Genomic DNA, 21611 nt, shown 5'->3' with positions numbered 1-21611 from the left:
ATTGAACTGAAAAAACAATGCGACATAAAAAATATACACGAGGAATATGCATTAACATTTCAATAAAATAATTATTTACAAAAAAAAAAAAGGGGAAATTAAATATTTCTAAATTTGTGACATTTTCTATGCTACGGCTAATGATAAATGGAGGGGTCATTGAGCACCCACTTAAGATTTGAGTAAGAAGCTAAAACGTTTACAGCATAATACTATTAGTAAGTCTTAAAAAATAGGGGGTGTCCTGAACTCTAGCTGAGAAAGTTTTTTTTTTTTTTTGAACCACCCTATTGTAGCTATTCCGGATACGTTTTTGAAGGATACTGGAATTTCAAAGGAAACCGGTCGACACCAATGAAATCCCAAAATGTTACCGGAAATAACCTGAGGCATTTTGGAATTTTCCTCCATGCGTTTATAAAATTGTAATGAAAATTGCTCCCTCAAATTACCGTGTTGCAAGTTCAGGAAGAGAATCAGATTTTTTCAAGCAATTTTCTCTCAGCCAGTCATAGAAATGCTCCTGATTCTCCTGTCATACAGAAACGACATAGAAATGCTCCTGACAAGAACCTTTCAGCTTTTACTAACGGTTAAAATAGCTCTCGAAACGCTTGCTGCTTAAAATCTATTTGGTTTTGGTTATTTATGTTTTATTCTTTACCATCAATTCGACCCGTTTATATTCTCCAGTTCTTTATGAATTATTTGAGACATTATGGCCATTTTTTCTCCTACGGGGCTGTCCACAAAGAATGTCAAACTTTGAGGGGATTCCTAAAATTGTGACAGTTACTGACTTGGCGGTTGGAGGTTCTGATAAGAAGTGTGACATCACTCATTTTCGAAGTGAAACTTTTTATGCGAGGGCTTTGAAATTCTGATCTGTAAGCATTTTGTATGACGGAAGTAACGCAGCTGTTTTTTAATTGCAGCCAAAAACAATGAAAAAAAAAGTACTCACTAAGCTTAATTATATTTGCTTTTTAATTGTTGCCAAAAGCAATGAAAAGCAACAATTATTGAAAGTTTAGGTTTGCTAATAATTTTAACAAATTAATTTCTAGGCGGAACTTAGCAAGTATATATTCCTGGATTTTGAGCATAACTTTTCAAATAATTCAGATTTTTGAAGATTCCTTTGATCCAAGTCAAGTGATCGGTTTAAAAGCGTCATCCACATTGCTTAGGTTCAGTCTTGCAATTAGTTTGTTAACTTTTATTTATACAAATTTTATAATTAATATTATTTTTCATTGTTTTTGCAACAATTAAAAAGCAGATTCCGAGTACTGTTTAATTATATAATGACTTTTTCTCATTAAAATATGCAATTTTATCTAAGAATGTCTAAATCTAGCGCAGAAAGAACAAGAGCCTGAAGTGAGAGAACGTACCGCGGAAATGACAGATCAGAATGTACAAAAAAAAAAAAAAAAAGAGAGAGAGAAGGTAAAAGTTTCACTTTAATCATGTGCATTTACGACACACATTTTTTTTTAACGATATGTTAAGGAAAACTAACAAGACTTGTGACAAGGGGAGGAAGGGAGTAAAGTGTGACACTTTGTGAAAAATGATGGAGGGGGTCAAAAATGTTGAAAACAAGTGTAACATCATTTATAACCAACCCCATAGCTTCATTTTTTGTTCACTGTCAAAGAAATCTCTTGCAACCCCGAAACATGAGAGTGAAATTGCAGGGGTGCTCTCCCCTAAGAGGAAAGGGCGCGAGCCCCTAAATATCACGAAGATCTCCTCAAAATCAAGAGCCCCCCAAATGAGAAAATACTCGTCAAAACACTCCCCCCCTCCCTAAAAATTTCAATGGCGCAGTCTGCGCCATGACTCCCCCCCCCCCCCCAAAGTTTGGCACCCCTTAAATTGTAATTACGAATATATGCTTGAATAAAATATATTAAAGAACTAAATTCTATAAACTTACCGTTTTCCCTATATTGTATCATAGCTCTATTAAACATACTGAGATACTTGGACTTCTTGGGCAAGGCAAAACCATAGCCAGTCATGGCGTACCACGACCCAACGGTTAACAGACGGCACTCATTATCTTGGCCAGCAAGGTACTCAAGAACGGTGGCATCGTATATAAAGGCATCCAAATCTCTGAAACATGTGAGAAACAATTTATAAAGTAAGAGGTACCACACATGCATATACATTTTGCAATAGTACAATTGTACAATTTTGTTATGGTACAATGTATTCGGTGTTAATACTGGTACTTTATTTTCTTAAAGCTAAAATTAAATGAAAAAGTTACTTTGGTAAAATGAGAATGTTTAGAATTTTAATAATAAAGAATGGAAATTCCTCCCCTGGCATCAAACGGAAAAAAAAAGTTTGGATACAAAATTATAATATGCGATGCATGTTTATTTGTCCAATCTTCATTTATTTCCACTCATAGTAACTTTATTACATTTTTTCTATCTAGAAATTTATTTACGGTCTTTTAACGTTATGGTGCTGCCATCTATGGCTTATATCAGATACTGCCAGCGTTCAATTTTTTTTTTTTTTATTTTTAACATGTACAGAAGCGATTGCCGAAATTATATTTTATCTTATAGGCATCAAAACATTTTCCCTCTGCCTTTCACAGCTTTAGGGAGAGGATGCAATAAAAACAAAAATGAAAAAAAATGAAGTGAAATATTTAACTGTTTTTGCTGATGAGTTTTAAAACATATTTTTTTTTCTTAAAGGAGTCATTTATTAGAAGTTCAAAACAAAACTAATGAAACTAATCCATTAAAATAATTATTCATGAAAATAATTCATTACTGTTCTGCTGCTTTCAACTTGTCTATTCAAAGAGTGTCACTAAAAATGTAAGAGTCTCTGTGAGAAACGTTTTAAGCGAATGTTTGTTGGAGCAAAACGAATGGTTTTTTTTCTACAATGAGTTTAATGCCACGGTAATAAACGATGTGAGAGCAATTTCCACATTAGTTTGCGTCGTAGTTTTTATTATTTGTAAACAATTAAAGACCTAACTAAGTCGTAGATTTCGAATAACAATTAAACTCAATTACGAAACAAGAGAATTTACGTCGGATAGGATGGTTCATGTAACATTCTGAATTAAAAAAGGAGGGGGGGGAGGGGAATAAAATTAAATAAAATGAATAAAGGGAAACTAAAGAATATGAAAACGTCTTTCGCATCGTAGTGCATTTATTTCAGAAAAATAATATGAATGAATCAAATTACATTAGAGTAGAAGTGCGGAACCAAATGAAGAACAAAATTAGTGGAATTTAAGCAGAATATTGCAGCTCATTTTTCCTATTTTAGGATTAATTGATTTAGCATTAATATTAGTTTTTATGGTAGCATTTAATTTTTAGTAGTTTTACTTTAAATTTTAGAAAATATCATATCTTGCATTTGAAACATGTTTTGCATATATAAAATGCAGACTAAAAATTTTAAGCATAAATTACGATCTGCAGTAATGTACCACCCATAGGACAGTGCAAAGGAAGAATTGCAAGCAATTTACCAATAGCCGTCCTTGTTGTGGACTCGTAAGTCGTTACATGGCCCCACTAGATGGCGCTGACGCAATAGGCTTTGGCAATTTATGACTTTTCTGTGTTAAACCGATGCAACTTATGATTTGCTATGCATCCACCATTCAATGTCATCGTTTCAAAGTTGGTTTATTTTTGATTGGACGTCGCACATTTTGACCACAAGAGGCGCTACAGGGAACCTCCAAATCAACCAATCAATGGCAACGTAATGAAAACAGGGGTTCCCTGTAGTGCCCTCTTTATTGCCACAAGTTTTAGCGATTGCCATGGCCTAAGAATTAAGTGGGGTCCATGATCTTTAATTGTCACTAGTCTGGAATAGTCATCAATATGAATGTGAAATCATCACGGTTATTTACTATTCCTGACTGATGAGTCCAAAACAATGACGAAACTGCAGTCTCTAGACGTCATAACTGAGCTTTTGTTAAATCGCATCTAGTTCTGCCTTTGTCCCAGTGTATGGGCTGTAACTTGCTGTAACCTAAGTTATTGCATTCATTTTCCGAGTCGAAACGCACCACAGCTTGTGAACTTTCACTGGTTTGGCAAATTAAATTCATTTACCATTTTGAAAGTACAGTAAAACCTGTGAAGTTGACCACCTGTCTTATTTGACCACTTTTTTCAAGCACGGAATTATCGCTTATCATATAATCAACCTTTGGAAGTTGACCACTTGTTCAAGTTCAACACTAAAGTAGTGCACCGCTAGTGGTCAACTTACACAGGTTTCACTGTAATCCCATTGCCGATTCTCTTGCCAAAGAAACTAGAACTATTGATCCTACTCCCTTATCCACACCATCGTCTGACGCAAATGCAGTCACGAAAATAAGACTTTGTGTTAACTCAATTGAAGAATTGAAGAAATACTGCTTACCTGAACTAAACTACAACTGAGACCTAACTACGACGATCACCCGACTTAGAACGAGGCACTTGATGAGCATAAATATTTTGCCTGATGGATCCAGAATCTTCCAAGATTGCCTACATTGTCCAGGCAAGCAACTTGACCCGGAACACATTTTCAATATCCCTTCCATCATAGCGGCCCTCTTCAAAATAGACCTGAATTGCATTAAGCAAACGTTCTACACGTACAAAGCCGTAGAAGTCGCTAAAGCCGTTCTTGAAGCTTTCGGCTCAATTTGACTCTCTTTTGTTTTATTGTATTTCATTTTCTACTTATGCCGTGAACCAGCTCCAACATGCATAGCGTGTAATGTGAATCAGATTGTGCTACATATTTTAAGTAACTGTTTAAATTTTAATCATATACGTTTTAAATTTTTAATGATTTTAATTCATCTTTGAAGGACTTACTGGGGGACCCACCCCATCGCAATTTATAATCCTTCCTCCAGGAGATTGGTTTCTCCTTTAATTAGTGTCTGTCTCGTCATTATATGATTTCGTTCTTTTCTTATTTTTCAAGATATTGTTTCATCCATTTTTTTAGACTATACTTTGACTATACTACATAAATGTTTTTATCGGCAGTTTTTTTTAATACTAGTACTTGAAATTTTATGTCTTTCACTTCAAAATATGCTTAATTTTACTTTTTCCTGAGTTTATTCTTGAACGAAAAATAAACAGTATAAAATAGAAAATCATTTGGCGCAGTATAGCCCTCAAATGTTCTTGCGCCATTAAAATCAAATAAACCAAACAAACCAACCATCATTTTGTACTTGCAATAGGACATTAACAACAACAAAGTAATCCCATCTTCAATGAGAGGACATTTGCCTCCAGCTCAGTTGTCGATCATTCTATACTGGTGAGTTCTCCACAAGGATGACCCTTTAGTCTGTGGAGGCAATACGCGGCCTATTGACTTGTTGCTTTTGGTTCCACGTTTGCAGTTGCTTAGGGGTGGTAACTTACTGCATATTAGATAAACTTTTGAATTGAGTTTTCAACTTGAACTGGAACTTGTTGTGGACACTCGTTGGTTTGGCAATTAATTTTATTCACCAATTTTTAGGTGATCTCAGCTTCATTGAGATGACATCTGCTCCAGCTTGTTATTGACCAATTCAGACTAATGAGTCCAGAACAAGAACGAGACTGCACTGTATGGCTGTCATAACCGGCCTTTAGCTAAATTGCTAGCATAAATTATGATCGTCTTGTTAAGGACTTTTTAAACATAATTTCTCAACAATATGAGAGAACGTTGTGCATATTTTCAAGTCAGCTGGTTTTACAGCTCTTGTCATGTTGAAGATGCTTTCTATCCAAGGATTATAACATTAATAGTACCAAAAATAAATAAACATAAAATAAAATTAAACATTAAGTAATTAAGCAAAGCAGCCCAATTATTAACATTTATGTCATCTCTAATGTAAGTTTAAACTTTATTTCAGGAAGTGAAGCTGCTAATATCCATTGCACTAATTTATGCTAGCAATATTTTAAGTATAAGAGATTGTTTTGTACTCTGGAATCGTCTATACATATCGTATATATTAGGTTTACTATGAAAAGGGAAGTTCAGGGAAATCAAATTATGAATAAATGAGTATTAGTTACTTTTTATGGAAAATTAGTGCATCACTTTTAATATTGAAGTAACAACTTAATCTGATCATGAACGTAAGCCACTTCAACTTAATTATCAACTTAATATTTAACTCAGAGTAATCCCTTTATCAACATTAATGTCAAATGCAATATTAGTTTGAAGTTTGTTTCAGGAATTGAACAACTTAGTTCATTACATTGACTTAGTCTAGCAGTTTCTTCTTCCTTTTTTCATTTTATCTATAAGGAATATTTTTATTCTCGAGGACCGTAGCCCAACCAGAAATGGACATGTGAGGCAGTGAGAAGCAAAGGGCTGTAAGTGGACATTTTCAAGTTGGAAGTAAAACGCGTTTAAAGATAACATCCTAGATAGGCGTTCATTGATTTGTTCCCCTAAATCATGCTGTACAGCAGCACCTACCTGGGCTACGAGTATTATCTCTTGCCCAAAGACAGAGGAGGGGTTCACCTGCCATTTGATCTGGTTATCTCCAAATTTTTAATTTTGCCACTTACATCCCTCTGCTTCTCACTACCTCATGTATCTTCTATGCTTACTATGAAAGCACTATTCAGAAAATTCAGAGGAAATACAATTATAAATGAATATTTTTTAACTAATTGTCTTGAAAAACTGATAAATACATTACTTTTGATCTGGAAATAACAACTTAACCTTACCCTTTTTTTACAGAATCAACTCCAAGGCGAACTGAAGACCTGTTGAATTTTCGCATCCAGGTGTAAAGGTGGGGTTTGTTCCGTTTTAAAACGGCTTCAGTGTTTCCATTGGGGATAGTTCCAAATCGAAAGGGCGGGTCCGTGTTATGTGGATGAGTCAGCTGAAAATAAAGACCTTTCATATGACCGCTTTCAGTTTTAAATAAAAAATAATTATAAAATGAAAAAAAAAAAAAAACAAACAAACAAAAAAAAGCCCCCAGTAGTTTAGAATGATATTAACTATTACTGAATAACTACATCATTGAAATAGTTTTATAATCGATACACACATAAGACAAATCATAAAGTCAACAGCAGAATAGAAGGATTAACAGTCGGGGCCCAATCAAATTTTACGGGGTTTCTTGATTGGTCAAAAAAGAATGGGCACCGACTGTTGATCCTTCTATTTTGCTTTTGAATTTTTGATTTGTCTTATGCGTGTATCGATTATACAGTGCTGGTAAAAAAAAAATGCATCACCCTCGCATTTTCGCAACAAGGGGAGTATGTGAGAAGTTTTGCTCGACTGATTAACGATGAATGTATGTGAAATTCTGCAAAACTTATGCAATAAACAATAATTGACAGCAGGAATCCGATAATTGTTTACGTAGATCGAGGCTGTGTCCGGGCCAAGGCAAACTGCTGACCCCATGCTAATTTTTCCATTTCTAAACCTGCGTGTGAGTTTAGAGAAAAAAAATACTTAACTTCAAGTCAATTTAAGTCTAATGGCAGAAAAAAGGTTTTTAAATTGTTACTTACCAGTTTTGCCCTATGGCACGGAGCAGAATCATTCTGGAAAATGACGTTTGGAACTGAAGTAAAGTGATCCCGGACAGTAGGAAGCAATTTGTCCTCCAAAATGCCAATATACACCTGAGCGTTTACTGTTCCTTGCACAAAGTGAAGCCCACCAACTCCTTGATCAGAAATACATCCCCAAATCATCTGGGATACGGGATGCTTGACTGTGTGTTGAATACAGTCGGGATGATATTCATCTCCGTTGCGGCGCGGGTGATGCAAATTTTTTTTACCACCACTGTAAAAATTATTTCAATGGTGCAGTTTTTCAACCGTAGTTAATACCATTTTAATCTACTGTGCTTATTTCTTGTTTGGTTTTATCGCAGTCGGGGGTTTTGTTTTTATTTTACATTTTTTTTTTAAATTTTACACTTTTTAGTAAATTTTCATTGACTCAGTTATTGTGATTATAAGACGGTAAATTTTGCTGTCTTGTTATATCATTGAGAGAGTTTATATCGTGAGGATTATTAAGTAACTTGCTGTAAACTACTGATTATTAGTCCCCTCTAGGGCTAGGCCCAACTGGGCCCAAAGCTTCATATGCTTGAACTTTAGCAAAAACGCGCGAACGGAAATCAACCACAGCTCGGTCTAAAGTAGTTCCTTGGAGCTTGTGTACAGTTACACCGCAGCACAATATCAATGGCAACATTTTTCGTTCTATTTTACCCGGACCGCGAAGTGCATCGAATTCTGTTGTTGATCGTTCGATTTTAACTCCTACTCAAGGAACATTGTTTTTAATTGCTTTGTCATCAAATTCTATATAAACAGCCTGTACAACTCATGACGACACGAGCTCGGAAACATCGTCAATCAAATCTTTCTGGCAAAACTAAAAAAGCGCGTCAAGAAAGTACACGTTGCAAAACTCAGTGCCCTGAATCACGACAAAAACGAATGCAACATATTAGAGATCAAAATCGACTTAATTATAACATACTGTAAAAAAATTCCGAAATGTTATTGGGTATTTCCCTTGTTACGTTTCGGGATTTTAATGGTTTTTATCCACTTCCTGGAAAATACAAGTATCATTGTCAAAAAGTTTCCTGAAGTGCTACAAGTCGGACGAATGCACACTTCTCACTGTTGTAAAAAATATTTTCAACTCCCAGTTTAAAGATTAACTGAACGTATTTATAAAGTGCATCGGCTTAGGTTCAATTACGGCTTGTCCATGCTAATTAAGCTCCCAAAAGGTGCGAAAAAGTGTATACTGCTTTGCAAGAATTGCAGGCGGGTAAAATTCTCGTCAATTACTTGCAATTCTATCTTAGCTTTGGCATGTTTGCAAGAATGCTCTTGGAACTTCCTTGATTAATCAGAAAGATGCCAAGCTATTATATGATACATTCCTAAGTTTACTCTAATTTTCCAGACACACGACTGGCTTTTAACGAAAAGATTTCTGAATTTCTCAGGAAGCTTCTAGGATAACCTCAGGAAGGTTACTGAATTTTAGCGGAGAGTATTCCTGGATTTTGCAAGATATGTTACTGGTAGAAATTGGGCACATCAGCTGCCCATTATTTTCCAGAAATGTTTCTGAATCGTTTTTTACAGTGCAGTCTGTTACCCAAGGCAAAGAAAAAAAAGTGTTGTACAGTACTGCGAAATGAATGGCTGACTATTGCAAAAGTCGGGAATCAGATCAAAATCGGTTTAGTAGACTTAGTAAACAAAAAATGTAGGCAGCGAAAATGCGTGCCAAACGATCCCGAATTGACAATATGGCGACTGGTTTGTTGATGGTGAATTTGGACTACTGTCATGTGTTTAATGACACTTACGAGGTTAAGACAATTGGATGACGTAAGAATCATCAAAATTGGCCAAGGCGTTTAGCCTATACAACGTCACATAGGAAAATACATACATACATACATAGATAGACTTATAAACACATTACCCTCCTTTGCACCGCGCACGCGCAGCTGGGTAAGAAGAAAAGAAACTAAGATTTTAAAGGGGTGTTCAAAAGTGATTTTTTTTTCTTTTGTATATTTTCACTTTTAATTTACCCTTTTGTCATCAATTCCAGAGATATCGTAGTATTCTTCTCTTGTTATCATAAAGGCAGCCAAGTTGGCGGTATATATGGCGAGAAACACGACAGCAAACATCGCCCACACATTGGACATGAATCTTGCCGTGTAGCCTCTGGGACAGTCTACGTTGACGGCAGCTCCAAACAGGATGGCCCACACTAGCCAGTACGTCCGAAAGAGGGAAAATTTATGATCTTCAAAGGAAAGAAGTATTGATTAGCGATCTTAAATTATTTCTGAAACTAAAACAAAAATAAATCAAGAAACGAAAAGAAGAAAAAAGAAGTAGAGAGTGAAAAAAAAATAAATAAGAAAATCGATCCGGTTTATTAATCCGCATAAAAATCCTGATTTATTTACCAGATGATTAATTTATTTATTATTTTTTTATACGCTGGAGAAGAGTGGTGTTATACTCTGAAAAAAAGTCATTGTACAGTGAACCAAGTTTTTAAAAATTTCACACCATATCTATAACAATACAGGCGTTCCTCCTATAAGCTATACAGGCGTCCCTCCTATGACCTATACCCCGTTCGGGACGAACGACGCGTCTTTGCGTCAGCGCTAGGTGGTTCTTCGGAGACGAAAAACGCATCCGTACATTACAGTAAGTAGTACGCAGCCGGCCTAACGACGCTTATTTGCGTTTTGGATTTGGAACGATATGTTTACTATTAGAAGGCGTTACTTATCCATGTTCCATTCAAATGATTGGTCTCGAACATTAGTATTTCTCTGTCTGACGTCAGAATGGGGTCTGTCAAGTGTCTGTGATTTATTGGATTTCGTGAAAGAAAATATAAACATGTGCTCGCAAGTGAGAAGGGAATCGTATACTCATTTTGAAGTGGCTCTTTCTAGTTTCGGTTCCATTTATAATGGGATTGGAGGGGAGATATTCTAGCAAGGGGTCTTACTTTAATGTTCATTTGGTAGCCATGGTGAACACGTTATCTTTCCGAGGAGGAAATATCTTAATTTATGACTGATCCATCTGTGGATCTTTTGGGTCACATTGAAACAACTATAAATTATTTTTGTTGGAGTTCTTCATACATTAGTTACTTTCGAAAATCATACGCTGAAAAAGAAGGCAATTAACTTAGACGGAGATGTGTAATTTTCTCAAAGCAGAATAAAAGACGTAACACTACGTATGAGTGTAAAATGCTCAATGCGCATTTATCTGTGCTTTGAAATTTTTCATGCGGCTTTTAAATATTAATTGTTACAATATTCTTCAAGTATTTCATAATATTAAGCGCAAATATTTTTCCTGTTTTGTAGAAAATATATTTTTTAATTTTGGTACTTTTAGTTATTGTAAAAAACAATATATTTTACATTTTTATTGTTAAATATCAGTTATTTTCATCCAATTTTTTTGTCATGATTGAAATTTTGATATATTTTATCATATATTAAAAAATAGTTTCATTTCTGCTTAAAGTATACTTTTTATTCATTATTACGTATGCGTACTTTCCGAAATAGCGTATTAGGCTTAACAGGAGAAATTGCCCCGGCCTGTGCGCACAGTCCGCGTGTAACAGCTGCCGTCCTGAGGGAGCGCTATCTTCCGCGAACTGCCGTCCCGAACGGGATACAGGCGTCTCTCCAATAGTCCGCTATACAGGCGCATACTTGTATTAAATATAGGTCTCCTATATAGGCGCATACCAGTATTATATATAGGACTCCTATATATAATACAGGCGTCCCTCCGTGTTGTAGTGGTACTTCTACCACTACAACACGGTTTCGATATTAGACGGTACGAAATTTGCGATTATTATAACACGGTTCTGATATTAAACGAATGTTATATTTATAAAAGACAGAGTTTCATTTTTGTTTAATACATTCTGTTAATGGTTGATAACTCTAAAAAGTTTTACTTTGTTTATACGAAACTTGGTTTCGATATAACATGGTACACATCCCCTGATTTACATTATTTCTAAGTCTCGTATAACACGGTTTCGATATAACACGATACATCCTAACCTGAATTTTCTCATGCATGTACATAATTAGTATTAAAAATAAGTGAAAATGTTATTTTAAAAAAAGTCTCGTATAACACGGTTTCGATGCAACACGATACATCCTAACCTGATTTTTCTCATGCATGTACATAATTAGTATTAAAAATAAGTGAAAATGTTATTTTAAAAAAAGTCTCGTATAACACGGTTTCGATGCAACACGATACATCCTAACCTGATTTTTCTCATGCATGTACATAATTAGTATTAAAAATAAGTGAAAATGTTATTTTAAAAAAAGTCTCGTATAACACGGTTTCGATGCAACACGATACATCCTAACCTGATTTTTCTCATGCATGTACATAATTAGTATTAAAAATAAGTGAAAATGTTATTTTAAAAAAAGTCTCGTATAACACGGTTTCGATGCAACACGATACATCCTAACCTGATTTTTCTCATGCATGTACATAATTAGTATTAAAAATAAGTGAAAATGATATTTTAAAAAAAGTCTCGTATAACACGGTTTCGATGCAACACGATACATCCTAACCTGATTTTTCTCATGCATGTACATAATTAGTATTAAAAATAAGTGAAAATGTTATTTTAAAAAAAGTCTCGTATAACACGGTTTCGATGCAACACGATACATCCTAACCTGATTTTTCTCATGCATGTACATAATTAGTATTAAAAATAAGTGAAAATGTTATTTTAAAAAAAGTCTCGTATAACACGGTTTCGATACTACACGGAACGAATTAACCGAGTTATATGAGGGACACCTGTACTGGTTTTTTAAATTTAAGGCTAGCCTTTTCCTGGATGTTTTCATATGCGATTATATAAAACTAGTCTTTTTAAACACAGGTAAGAATTGGAAGAAGAAGCACTATTGAGATAAAGTTTTTGTCTTAGTTTTCTCAACATTTTTTTGTTTTGATTTTTTGTTAGAGTTTTCTCAACATTACGAAATTAAGAATGTCAGAAATCGGAGAATAGCATTATCATCATATAGTTAATCTACAGGATATAAATATAGATTGTTTAAATAATTTTCCTATTTTTAGTGATTTTATGTTAGAACATAGAAGTTCTGTGAAAATTCATATTTTGTTTGAGCAAAATCGGAGAAAAAAATGTAAAAAAAAAAACCCATAGACTTTTTAAAAAGCTTATTTTTTTTTTGTTCTTTTCTAAACAGTTTTATTTAAATATTTACATTCCTTTTTTTTTCGTATCTATGGAATCTTATAACAAAATGCAACCATTTTTTGAGTAGTTGTTTGCAATCTGGGTCATTCCATGTCAAGTGATCCAAAATTTGGGAAATTTTTTCCCTCACCCTTTTGTATTTCTTTGAAATTTGGCTATTCGATTGTACCCTTTGAGGTAATCAAAAGTCCAAATTTTTAGATTTTATCTCTATTATATTTTTATTTACGACACTTTGATTTTTCGAAAAACCCTCTTTTTTTATGAATGCTTGAACATAAAATGGGCGATAACTCAGCACCAAATATAGATAGAAAGATTGGGTAAAAGGTATTTTACAGTACATTAGCTGTTGTTTAATGGAATATGCAACATGACTGATTTCAGAAAAATTTTAATTTTTAAAAAAGGAAATTTATATTTTAAATTTAAATTTCTCAGAAAAGGTATAATGAATTTTTTTTAAAAAAATTCTCAAAAATGTGTGTGTATTTTATGTTTATTTGTGCAAAGTTTCAAGTTGGGATCTCAATAGGATCAAATTTTTATGAATTTTTAAATAAAATTTGACTTATGAAATAATGACATTTTTTAGATTCTAACTAGTTAAATATGGAGTCCTCTTACTGGGGATGGTCTAGTGAGTAGTAATTGATCATGTCTGTGCTTGAAATGAACTGACATGAATTTGTAGATTAGTAAGCCTCCCCCCCACCACCACCGCTTTTAATCTTTTTTTTTTTCAAAACTTTTCAAAATGTAAAAAATAAATAAATAAATAAATAAATAAAAAACCAAAATGAATAGTAAACTTATTAAAAGTTAGTATATGTTCTTCTTTAAAGCAAGAAAATGCCCCCCCCCCCCCCCCCCGCATCACCACTTTTATTATTTTTTTTTCAAAACTATTTTCAAAATGTAAAAAATAAATAAATGAATAAAATAAAACAAAATGAATAAAAAAACATATTAAAAGCTGGTAAATGGTCTTCTTTAAAGCAAAACGAAGTACATTACCCCAACCCCCAAACCACCCACACATACGATTAACACTATACTAGTATCACGCATCACCTGATGCTTTTTTTTTTTTTTTTTTTCAGACCAAGTGTTTCTTTTTCAATCCGAACTTCACAAAGTGTACTTGATTAATTCACTATCTGATAAGGAAAGTTATGATTCATTTCATCTCCTACCCCTGCACTTTCAATTTTGGAGGGAGGAAAGAAATAGTTTGCCCCAAGATCATAGCAAAATAGGAGTGTTTCCCCCCCGTGTTGTTCCATTCTTTTCACACTAAACTAAAAATAAATCCAAGTATCAGTTTATATGTCTGTCCGCATAAAACTACCTGTCTCTCTACAACATTTGGAGTGCAGCTGTTTTTTTCTTTTCTTTAATGCTAGTTTTCTTTTTAATTTCAGTTGTAAAGGAGAGCAATGCAGCGAGATCTACACTGGTGTGCAAAAATTAAGGACGAGACGGTTATTTCAATATAACTTTGTACAAAAGCTTTCCAAATTAACAAATTTAATACCGTAAGATCCCCAATACGTAAGAACATGGATAATGTAAGCAACACTTACTAAAAGAGAAATCAGAGGGATAAAAAGAAGCTTTATTGAAAAAGTAGCATGGACCGCAATGCGACTGAAGGCCGAAACGGGTGTCAAGCAAGAAACATCCGGTCTTTAGTAGGGGATATGATCTCCCCCGACTGCTAGGCAGGTTTCACAGCGTCTGCCCATGCTGAGAATGAGGGTGTCAATGAGTTGTTGAGGCATTGCTGCCCATTCGTCTTGCAGCGCCAATCGGAGCTCCCGAATCGTTACTGGTGGTAAGGTACGAGCTGCCAAGCGTCTGTCTAGAAAATCCCATACATGCTCGATGGGATTGTGATCCGGAGATTGTGCCGGCAAATCCTTACGTTCAATATCCTCACTCTCTAAGAGCTGTTCGGCAGCTACTGTGCGATGACATGGTGCATTGTCGTCCATGAAAAGGAACTGCGGACCCATAGCGCCTCTAAAAAGGCGCACATATGGAAGAAGAATCTCGTTACAATAACGGGTCCCGTTGACTGAACCTGCGTCGAAGATGTGAAGGTCTCTACGACTACCAAGCATGATGCCTCCCCAAACGAGAACACCGCGACCTCCATACCTGTCCCTTTCAATGATGTTCGAGGAATGATTGCGGCTTCCCCGCTCTCTCCAGATGAGTATGCAATGAGAATCGCTACTCAGACTGAATCTGCTCTCCTCTGTAAAGAGTACTCGTCCCCATTCATTGTCTCTCCAATTCCGGTGTTCCCGGCACCACAGAGAACGCCTTCTCCGATGGGCAGGCGTTAGAGGTACACACCGTATAGGGCGTCGTGCAAACAGACCACCACCGTGCAGTCTTCTGGCCACGGTAAAACGCGATATCGGTCGTCCAGTCGCCTGTGTCGTGTGTCTAGCGATTCCTCCTGCTGTCTGCCGCCTATTTCTTCTGGCCTGTAAGACAATATACCGGTCATCTGCGGGTGTGGTTCCTCGTGGACGACCACTAATGAACCACCCCGGATAGCTGTTCCTGTAGTTTGAAATTGTCTCCAAAGTCGTGAAACGATGCTGTAAGCAATTCCGAACTCTGCAGCCACACTTGTCACACTGCGGCCTTTCTCCAACTTCCCAATGATTCGACCTCGGATAAAAGCATCCAGATGTCGTCTAACAGATTGATTATTCGCCATTTCTCGCTGAGGCAGCAACTCGGTGTGATTTTACCTGCTATACGGCGTGCAATCTCTTTGCCAGAAATACTGATCTTACACCGACAACATGCTTTATACTACTCAGACACTCCCCCATTACGTCCGCCTGCATATCTGCGCATGTGCTACCGTACATCACCTTACTCAATCTCCTGATTGGACTTTCTGTCCGCTCTGCCTCTTCGTTTAGCTGATATGCTAATTTTTCGACTTCGTCCTTAATTTTTGCATACCAGTGTATTTATACATATATTAAAAGCAGTTATAGATCAAACAAATTTTTCCAGTTTGATCATAACCTTCCATGTTGTTAAGCTTCATTCCAGATTGCCCTCTTCCCTCTTCCCCTCTCCCTACCGTCCAATTTTCTGAAAGAAAAAAAAGAAGCTGCAAATGAGTGGTTCTACTGGTCTGTTAAAGTTTTTATGAATTTGAGTTTTTATGACCCCCCCCCCCCATTTATAAACCTTAGTCACTACAGATGTTTAGCAGCGTGCGTCTCAATTTATTATGATTATAACTCTTACGTGCCAGCTCTTTTTTCCCTTTGAATACAGTTTTGAAAAAAAAAAAAAAAAAAAGATAAAAAGTGGTTGCGTGGCGGGGGAGGGGGGGGGGGGAAGGGTACGAATCTACAAATTCATGTCAGCTCATTTCAAGCATAGCCATGAACAATTACAACTTATTAGACCATCCCCAGTACGAGAACCCCATATTTAACTAGTTAGAAGCTGAAAAATGTCATTATTTCATAAGTGAAATTTTATTTACGAATTCATAAAAAAATGATCCCATTGAGATCCCAACTTGAAACTTTGCACAAATAAAGATAAAGTACACACAAATGTTTGAAAATTTAAAAAAAAAAAATCATTATACCTATTCTGAGAAATTTAAATTTCATTTTTTAAAAATTAAAATTTTTCTGAAATTAGTCATGTTGCATATCCCATTAAACAGCAACTAATGTACTCTAAAATGCCTTTTACCAAATCTTTCTATCTAAATTTGGTGCTGAGTTATCATCCATTTTATGTTCAAGCATCCATGAAAAAAAAGAGAGTTTTTCGAAAAATCAAAATGTCATAAATAAAAAAAATAATAGAGATACAAATCTAAAAATTTGGACTTTTGATTACCTCAAAGGGTGCAATTGATGAACCAAATTTCAAAGAAATACAAAAAGGTGAGGGAAGAAACTTTGGAGCATTTGACATGGAATGACCCACCTTCGATTTATCTAGTTCACACGTTTTTTTTTTTTTTTTAATTTTAAATTAATTCTAAATAATCGTTCCTTTATTTAATAAAGCTATTTATGCTAAATAATCTCTGATAAAGAGTGCTAAAAATTTACTGCGATAATCAAAATATTGTTCAAAATGTATCAAAGAAATTCTTACAAATTAAATAATTAATTAGATAATTTATGAAATGCTTGTTTCTCAAAAATTAGTTCAACAATTTTTTCAGTTTTGCTTCACTGTTTTTGCTATACAAAACAAAAAGAAATGTTTTTTTTTTTTTTTTTTTTTTTGAGCAATCACGATTGCTTATTGCTTTCATTTGACTGTTTTGATGTGCTATCATTTTATTTTCCCACCAGCACCCTCTGCAGCATCACCGTCGACCGGCTCCTCACGATGCTGCTCCTATAGCGAAAACCATCTCCAGGTTGCGTCAATATCCTACACTTACGCGCATACATACACGCACATACACACAAACACATACACACACAACTACAGACACAGTGCCTGCACACAGACACAAACACATATGCCTACACACACACACACATTCCCCCCCCCACACACAAACACTCATACACACAACTACCCACACACTCATACCTGCGCACAGACACAAACGCACATGCCTACACACATACACATACCCCCTACACACAACCCACCCCCCAACACACATAAATCACACACGCCTGTATACACACACACACACACACTCGTGATTGCGAAAAACATAATTTGAATTCAAGAGGTCAAAATTCAAATTAATTTTTTCAATTTTTTTTCTGTCGGGAAGAGCTTAAATAAAAGGATCAAGTATCTTATATCTTTTTAAAATTCGTAGCAGATTGAATATCCGTATTACGTTGCATCCTTTTATGCCTCATAAAACATCAGGGATGATGATAACTTGTATAGTGCCGCCATCTCCCCGGTAGTGCATGAACTATTATGGTTTCTTACCTTTCCGTTAGATGTCGCCACTAAAATTTCGATTTCTAGTTTAGCTTCAAAAATAATTCTTAAAAATAATCAATGTATCAAAAGATAGGAATACGTAAATAAAAAATAATAATTTCAGATGCAAATGAATGCTTCATCTAAATGTTTATTTTTATCGCTTTATTTTATGCATTTATATATTTATTTATTTACATTTCGACCAGCATTTTTCGTGATGTGAAAGATTTAGTAGTTTGCTCCTTTTTTGTAGTTTGAGCGAAAAATTCAAAATATTTGAAGTTGACTTAAATTGAATTAATTTATGTAAAAGAAAATAAATAAAATACGCATACAATAGATTAAAAAGAGCATTGTGAACGCTGGTGCAGTTTTAATATTTTTATAAATCACACTAAACAATTTTTGCATCTAAAATTGCATAGAATTAATTAAATGAAGACTCTAAGATAATTAAAGCCGAAAGAGAGTGTTTTTTCCATAACATAAAATTAAAAAAAAAAAAAAGTGAATTTGAAAAAAAAAAAAAAACTTTATTTATTTGAAAATTGTTTAAAGAATATCTTTTAGTTTGCATAGCACTTTATGCTTCAAGAAAAGTGCGTAATCATTTGCTTGGAGAATGTCGCTAATTATGTCGCTAAAAAAAGGAAAAAAAGTATCTTAATTTTAAACTTTCTTACCATTGATAATTTGACCCACAAACACACAATGAAATACATAAACAAATATTTCAAAAAGTGTTTAAAAAAAAAAATACAATAACATATTTCTTTAAGAATGCAAGCGATACAGTTCAGCATATGTGTGCGTTTATAGCACATATAAAACGAAAATAAAATTACTTATCGTGACAGTACAAATAAACAACATGTCATGCTTGAAAAAGCAGTTTTTTCACGATATGAAGTATTCTCTTGGAAAAAAAAATAATAATAAAAAAAAGTGATTAAAAAAAGAGAAAGAAAGAAAGAAAGAAGGAAAGATAAAATCTATCTCTAAAAAAAATTCTCATTACTAATGCTTTGAAACTTAGTGAACTATAATATTAAGAAATGCTTGATAGGTTGACATGAAAACTGAAAACATTGCAAAAAAGCTGTACCTGTAACTTAAGTAATGCAGATTGTGACATTCTTCCTTAAATGAGACTATTAAAATAATATTGAGCAATTGAATTAACATGCTATTTCACCGGAAATCATTACAATGCAGAGCATATATGCCATGAATAATGCAAGAAATATTTCAGTTTCTGAAGATGCAGCGAATGCTATGTATTTCATCTAGAAATTTTGTAACCATTTAGAAATTAGCTGTTGAATGATTCAATCAGCTGTTGAGTGATTCAATCAGCTATTGAATGTTTCAATCACGCGAATTAGTGGAGCCATGCAGAATAATGCACCATGCTGAAGTGAAAAACTCTCATTTTAACACTGTAAAAAAATCAGAAACGTCACTGATTACTTCCGAGTAACGTTCCGTGATTTCAAGGTTTTACACCAGTTTCCTGTGTAAAACAACTTCTTTGGTAAAAAAAAAAAAAAAAAAAAGTATCCTAAATCGCAACTAGAATCCTACGCCGACCTATCCGACATTTTGGCTCCAAGACAATTTTGGATCCAACCTTGTTTTCTAGCATTTATAAATACGTCATAATATTAATTGGTGGCTATGTCGTAAAACAATTGATGATAAGTTGAGTAAAATCTCACTTGAGGAAAATATACGAATGATAACTTAGTTCACAACTTCAACTAAAATGTATTGGGGAGTGGTTACTGTGTGTAATCTCATTTTCACATCTTAGTTGGTGTTAATTTTTACTAATTAAATCTTTTTCAGTTGCAGAATAAAATAATCAAACATAAATCAGGCGGGATAAATGTAACTCTTACGGAGGGGGGAGGGGATTCCCCCATCCGTAGGAGTTACATTTGATAACCTTCGTTCTAGGTTCTAGCTCAAATTAGACTCTAGTATCTAGCTAACTGGCATCTTTGAAGAAGAATGAGATCGATTTAAACACAAAACGTGTTTTTTTTTTTTTTCAATTAGTGAGTACTAAATAGTAAGTACTTCCGGTCCTTAAGAAATAATTGAGTATACCTCACATATATATATATATATATATATATATATATATATATATATATATATATATATATATATATATATATATATATATATATATATATATTATATATATATATATATATATATATATATATATATATATATATATATATATAATGATCAAAATTGATGTAAAATATTCTACATTTAAACAGCGCAATGTTGCAGCTAAAGTAGTTAAATGTATTGAAAATATAGTAAAGTGTGTAGTTTCACATACACGGGTAGCACAGAAATAAGTGTATGTAACAACGAAGATAAACAACAATAACAACAACAAAAATGAACATGGAACGTTAAAAAATAAACTAGGAACATTGAAAACAAGAATTGATGAAATCATGGGTATTAAACTGCTGCTACGTTTACGAAGAGCTGGAGCAGCTGGCATATTAAATATTCTGCAAGGTTTCTGTGCGGGTCAGTATCATACATGCAGCAAAATTGATTAGAAGTAAAAGTATATGTATTTGAATTAACGAACTAATATGTGTAGCTACACATATTAGTTCGTTAATTCAAATACATATACTTTTACTTCTAATCAATTTTGCTGCATGTATGATACTGACCCGCACAGAAACCTTGCAGAATATTTAATATGCCAGCTGCTCCAGCTCTTCGTAAACGTAGCAGCAGTTTAATACCCATGATTTCATCAATTCTTGTTTTCAATGTTCCTAGTTTATTTTTTAACGTTCCATGTTCATTTTTGTTGTTGTTATTGTTGTTTATCTTCGTTGTTACATACACTTATTTCTGTGCTACCCGTGTATGTGAAACTACACACTTTACTATATATATATATATATATATATATATATATATATATATATATATATATATATATATATATAAATCTTTTCAACTCATATGAAATACATCATCATGAAATATTTACCTTCGTACTGACAAATTAAAAAGTACATTAATTTTTCTTAATTGAAACTATGACCAATGCACAAACTCTGCTATGTTGTAAGCCAACACATAATATGTTCGTGCACTAAAATCAAGGCAACTAAAATTAATTAGAATTTGCAAATGATATCAAATATATTATCAATTTCCTTTTTTCATATCTATCAATTATCTTGATTTGAGATGAAAATAGTATACAGGTTGCTTTTACCTGTATTAAAGCCCTGCACATAAAGTGCATGTCATTAAAGCACCCTGCGTCACAATATACCCTGCATAAAAACTGCTTAAAGCTGATTATCGTCATTTTCAATGATGATGAATGCAGTTTATTGCCTACATACCACTATTTTGCTCTCTAGCTTGACAAAGAATTGTATCTCTACTATTTTTTACTCATTGATCCAGTTCTGTGCACTGACGAAGGGAGTCTTTTAAATATAAAAATTTGTATTCATATCAGTGCCACTGTGTATTTTACATTGACAGATTTTTCAATTTTGTGAGTTCAATACAAATTGTTAATAACACAATATTTCACAAATTTTCTTAAGGGATATGAAATAAAAAAATGTTGCTTTATTTTTCTAAAAAGCTTCTTATTATATTCACTTGATGTGACAGCAATAGAACCTAGTTTGGGGGAAAAAAACATTGTTGCACTTCCGTTGGCT

General features: G+C 34.0%; 1 protein-coding gene across 1 annotated transcript in view; it reads right to left on the bottom strand.

Annotated features, from left to right (window-relative positions):
- The window catches only part of LOC129228294 (glutamate receptor ionotropic, NMDA 2B-like), a 188612-nt gene that overhangs the window by 26810 nt on the left and 140191 nt on the right, over positions 1-21611 (bottom strand). The window contains exons 10-12 of the mRNA XM_054862972.1: positions 9668-9888; positions 6786-6946; positions 1946-2127 (exon numbers count right to left, since the gene is read on the bottom strand). Coding sequence (XP_054718947.1) covers positions 1946-2127; positions 6786-6946; positions 9668-9888 — 564 coding nt within the window. The remainder of the gene's footprint in view (positions 1-1945; positions 2128-6785; positions 6947-9667; positions 9889-21611) is intronic.

This window comes from Uloborus diversus, chromosome 8 (assembly GCF_026930045.1).
Source record: "Uloborus diversus isolate 005 chromosome 8, Udiv.v.3.1, whole genome shotgun sequence".
NCBI classification, from domain to species: domain Eukaryota; kingdom Metazoa; phylum Arthropoda; class Arachnida; order Araneae; family Uloboridae; genus Uloborus; species Uloborus diversus.
This window is presented reverse-complemented; position numbering and strand designations above follow the sequence as displayed.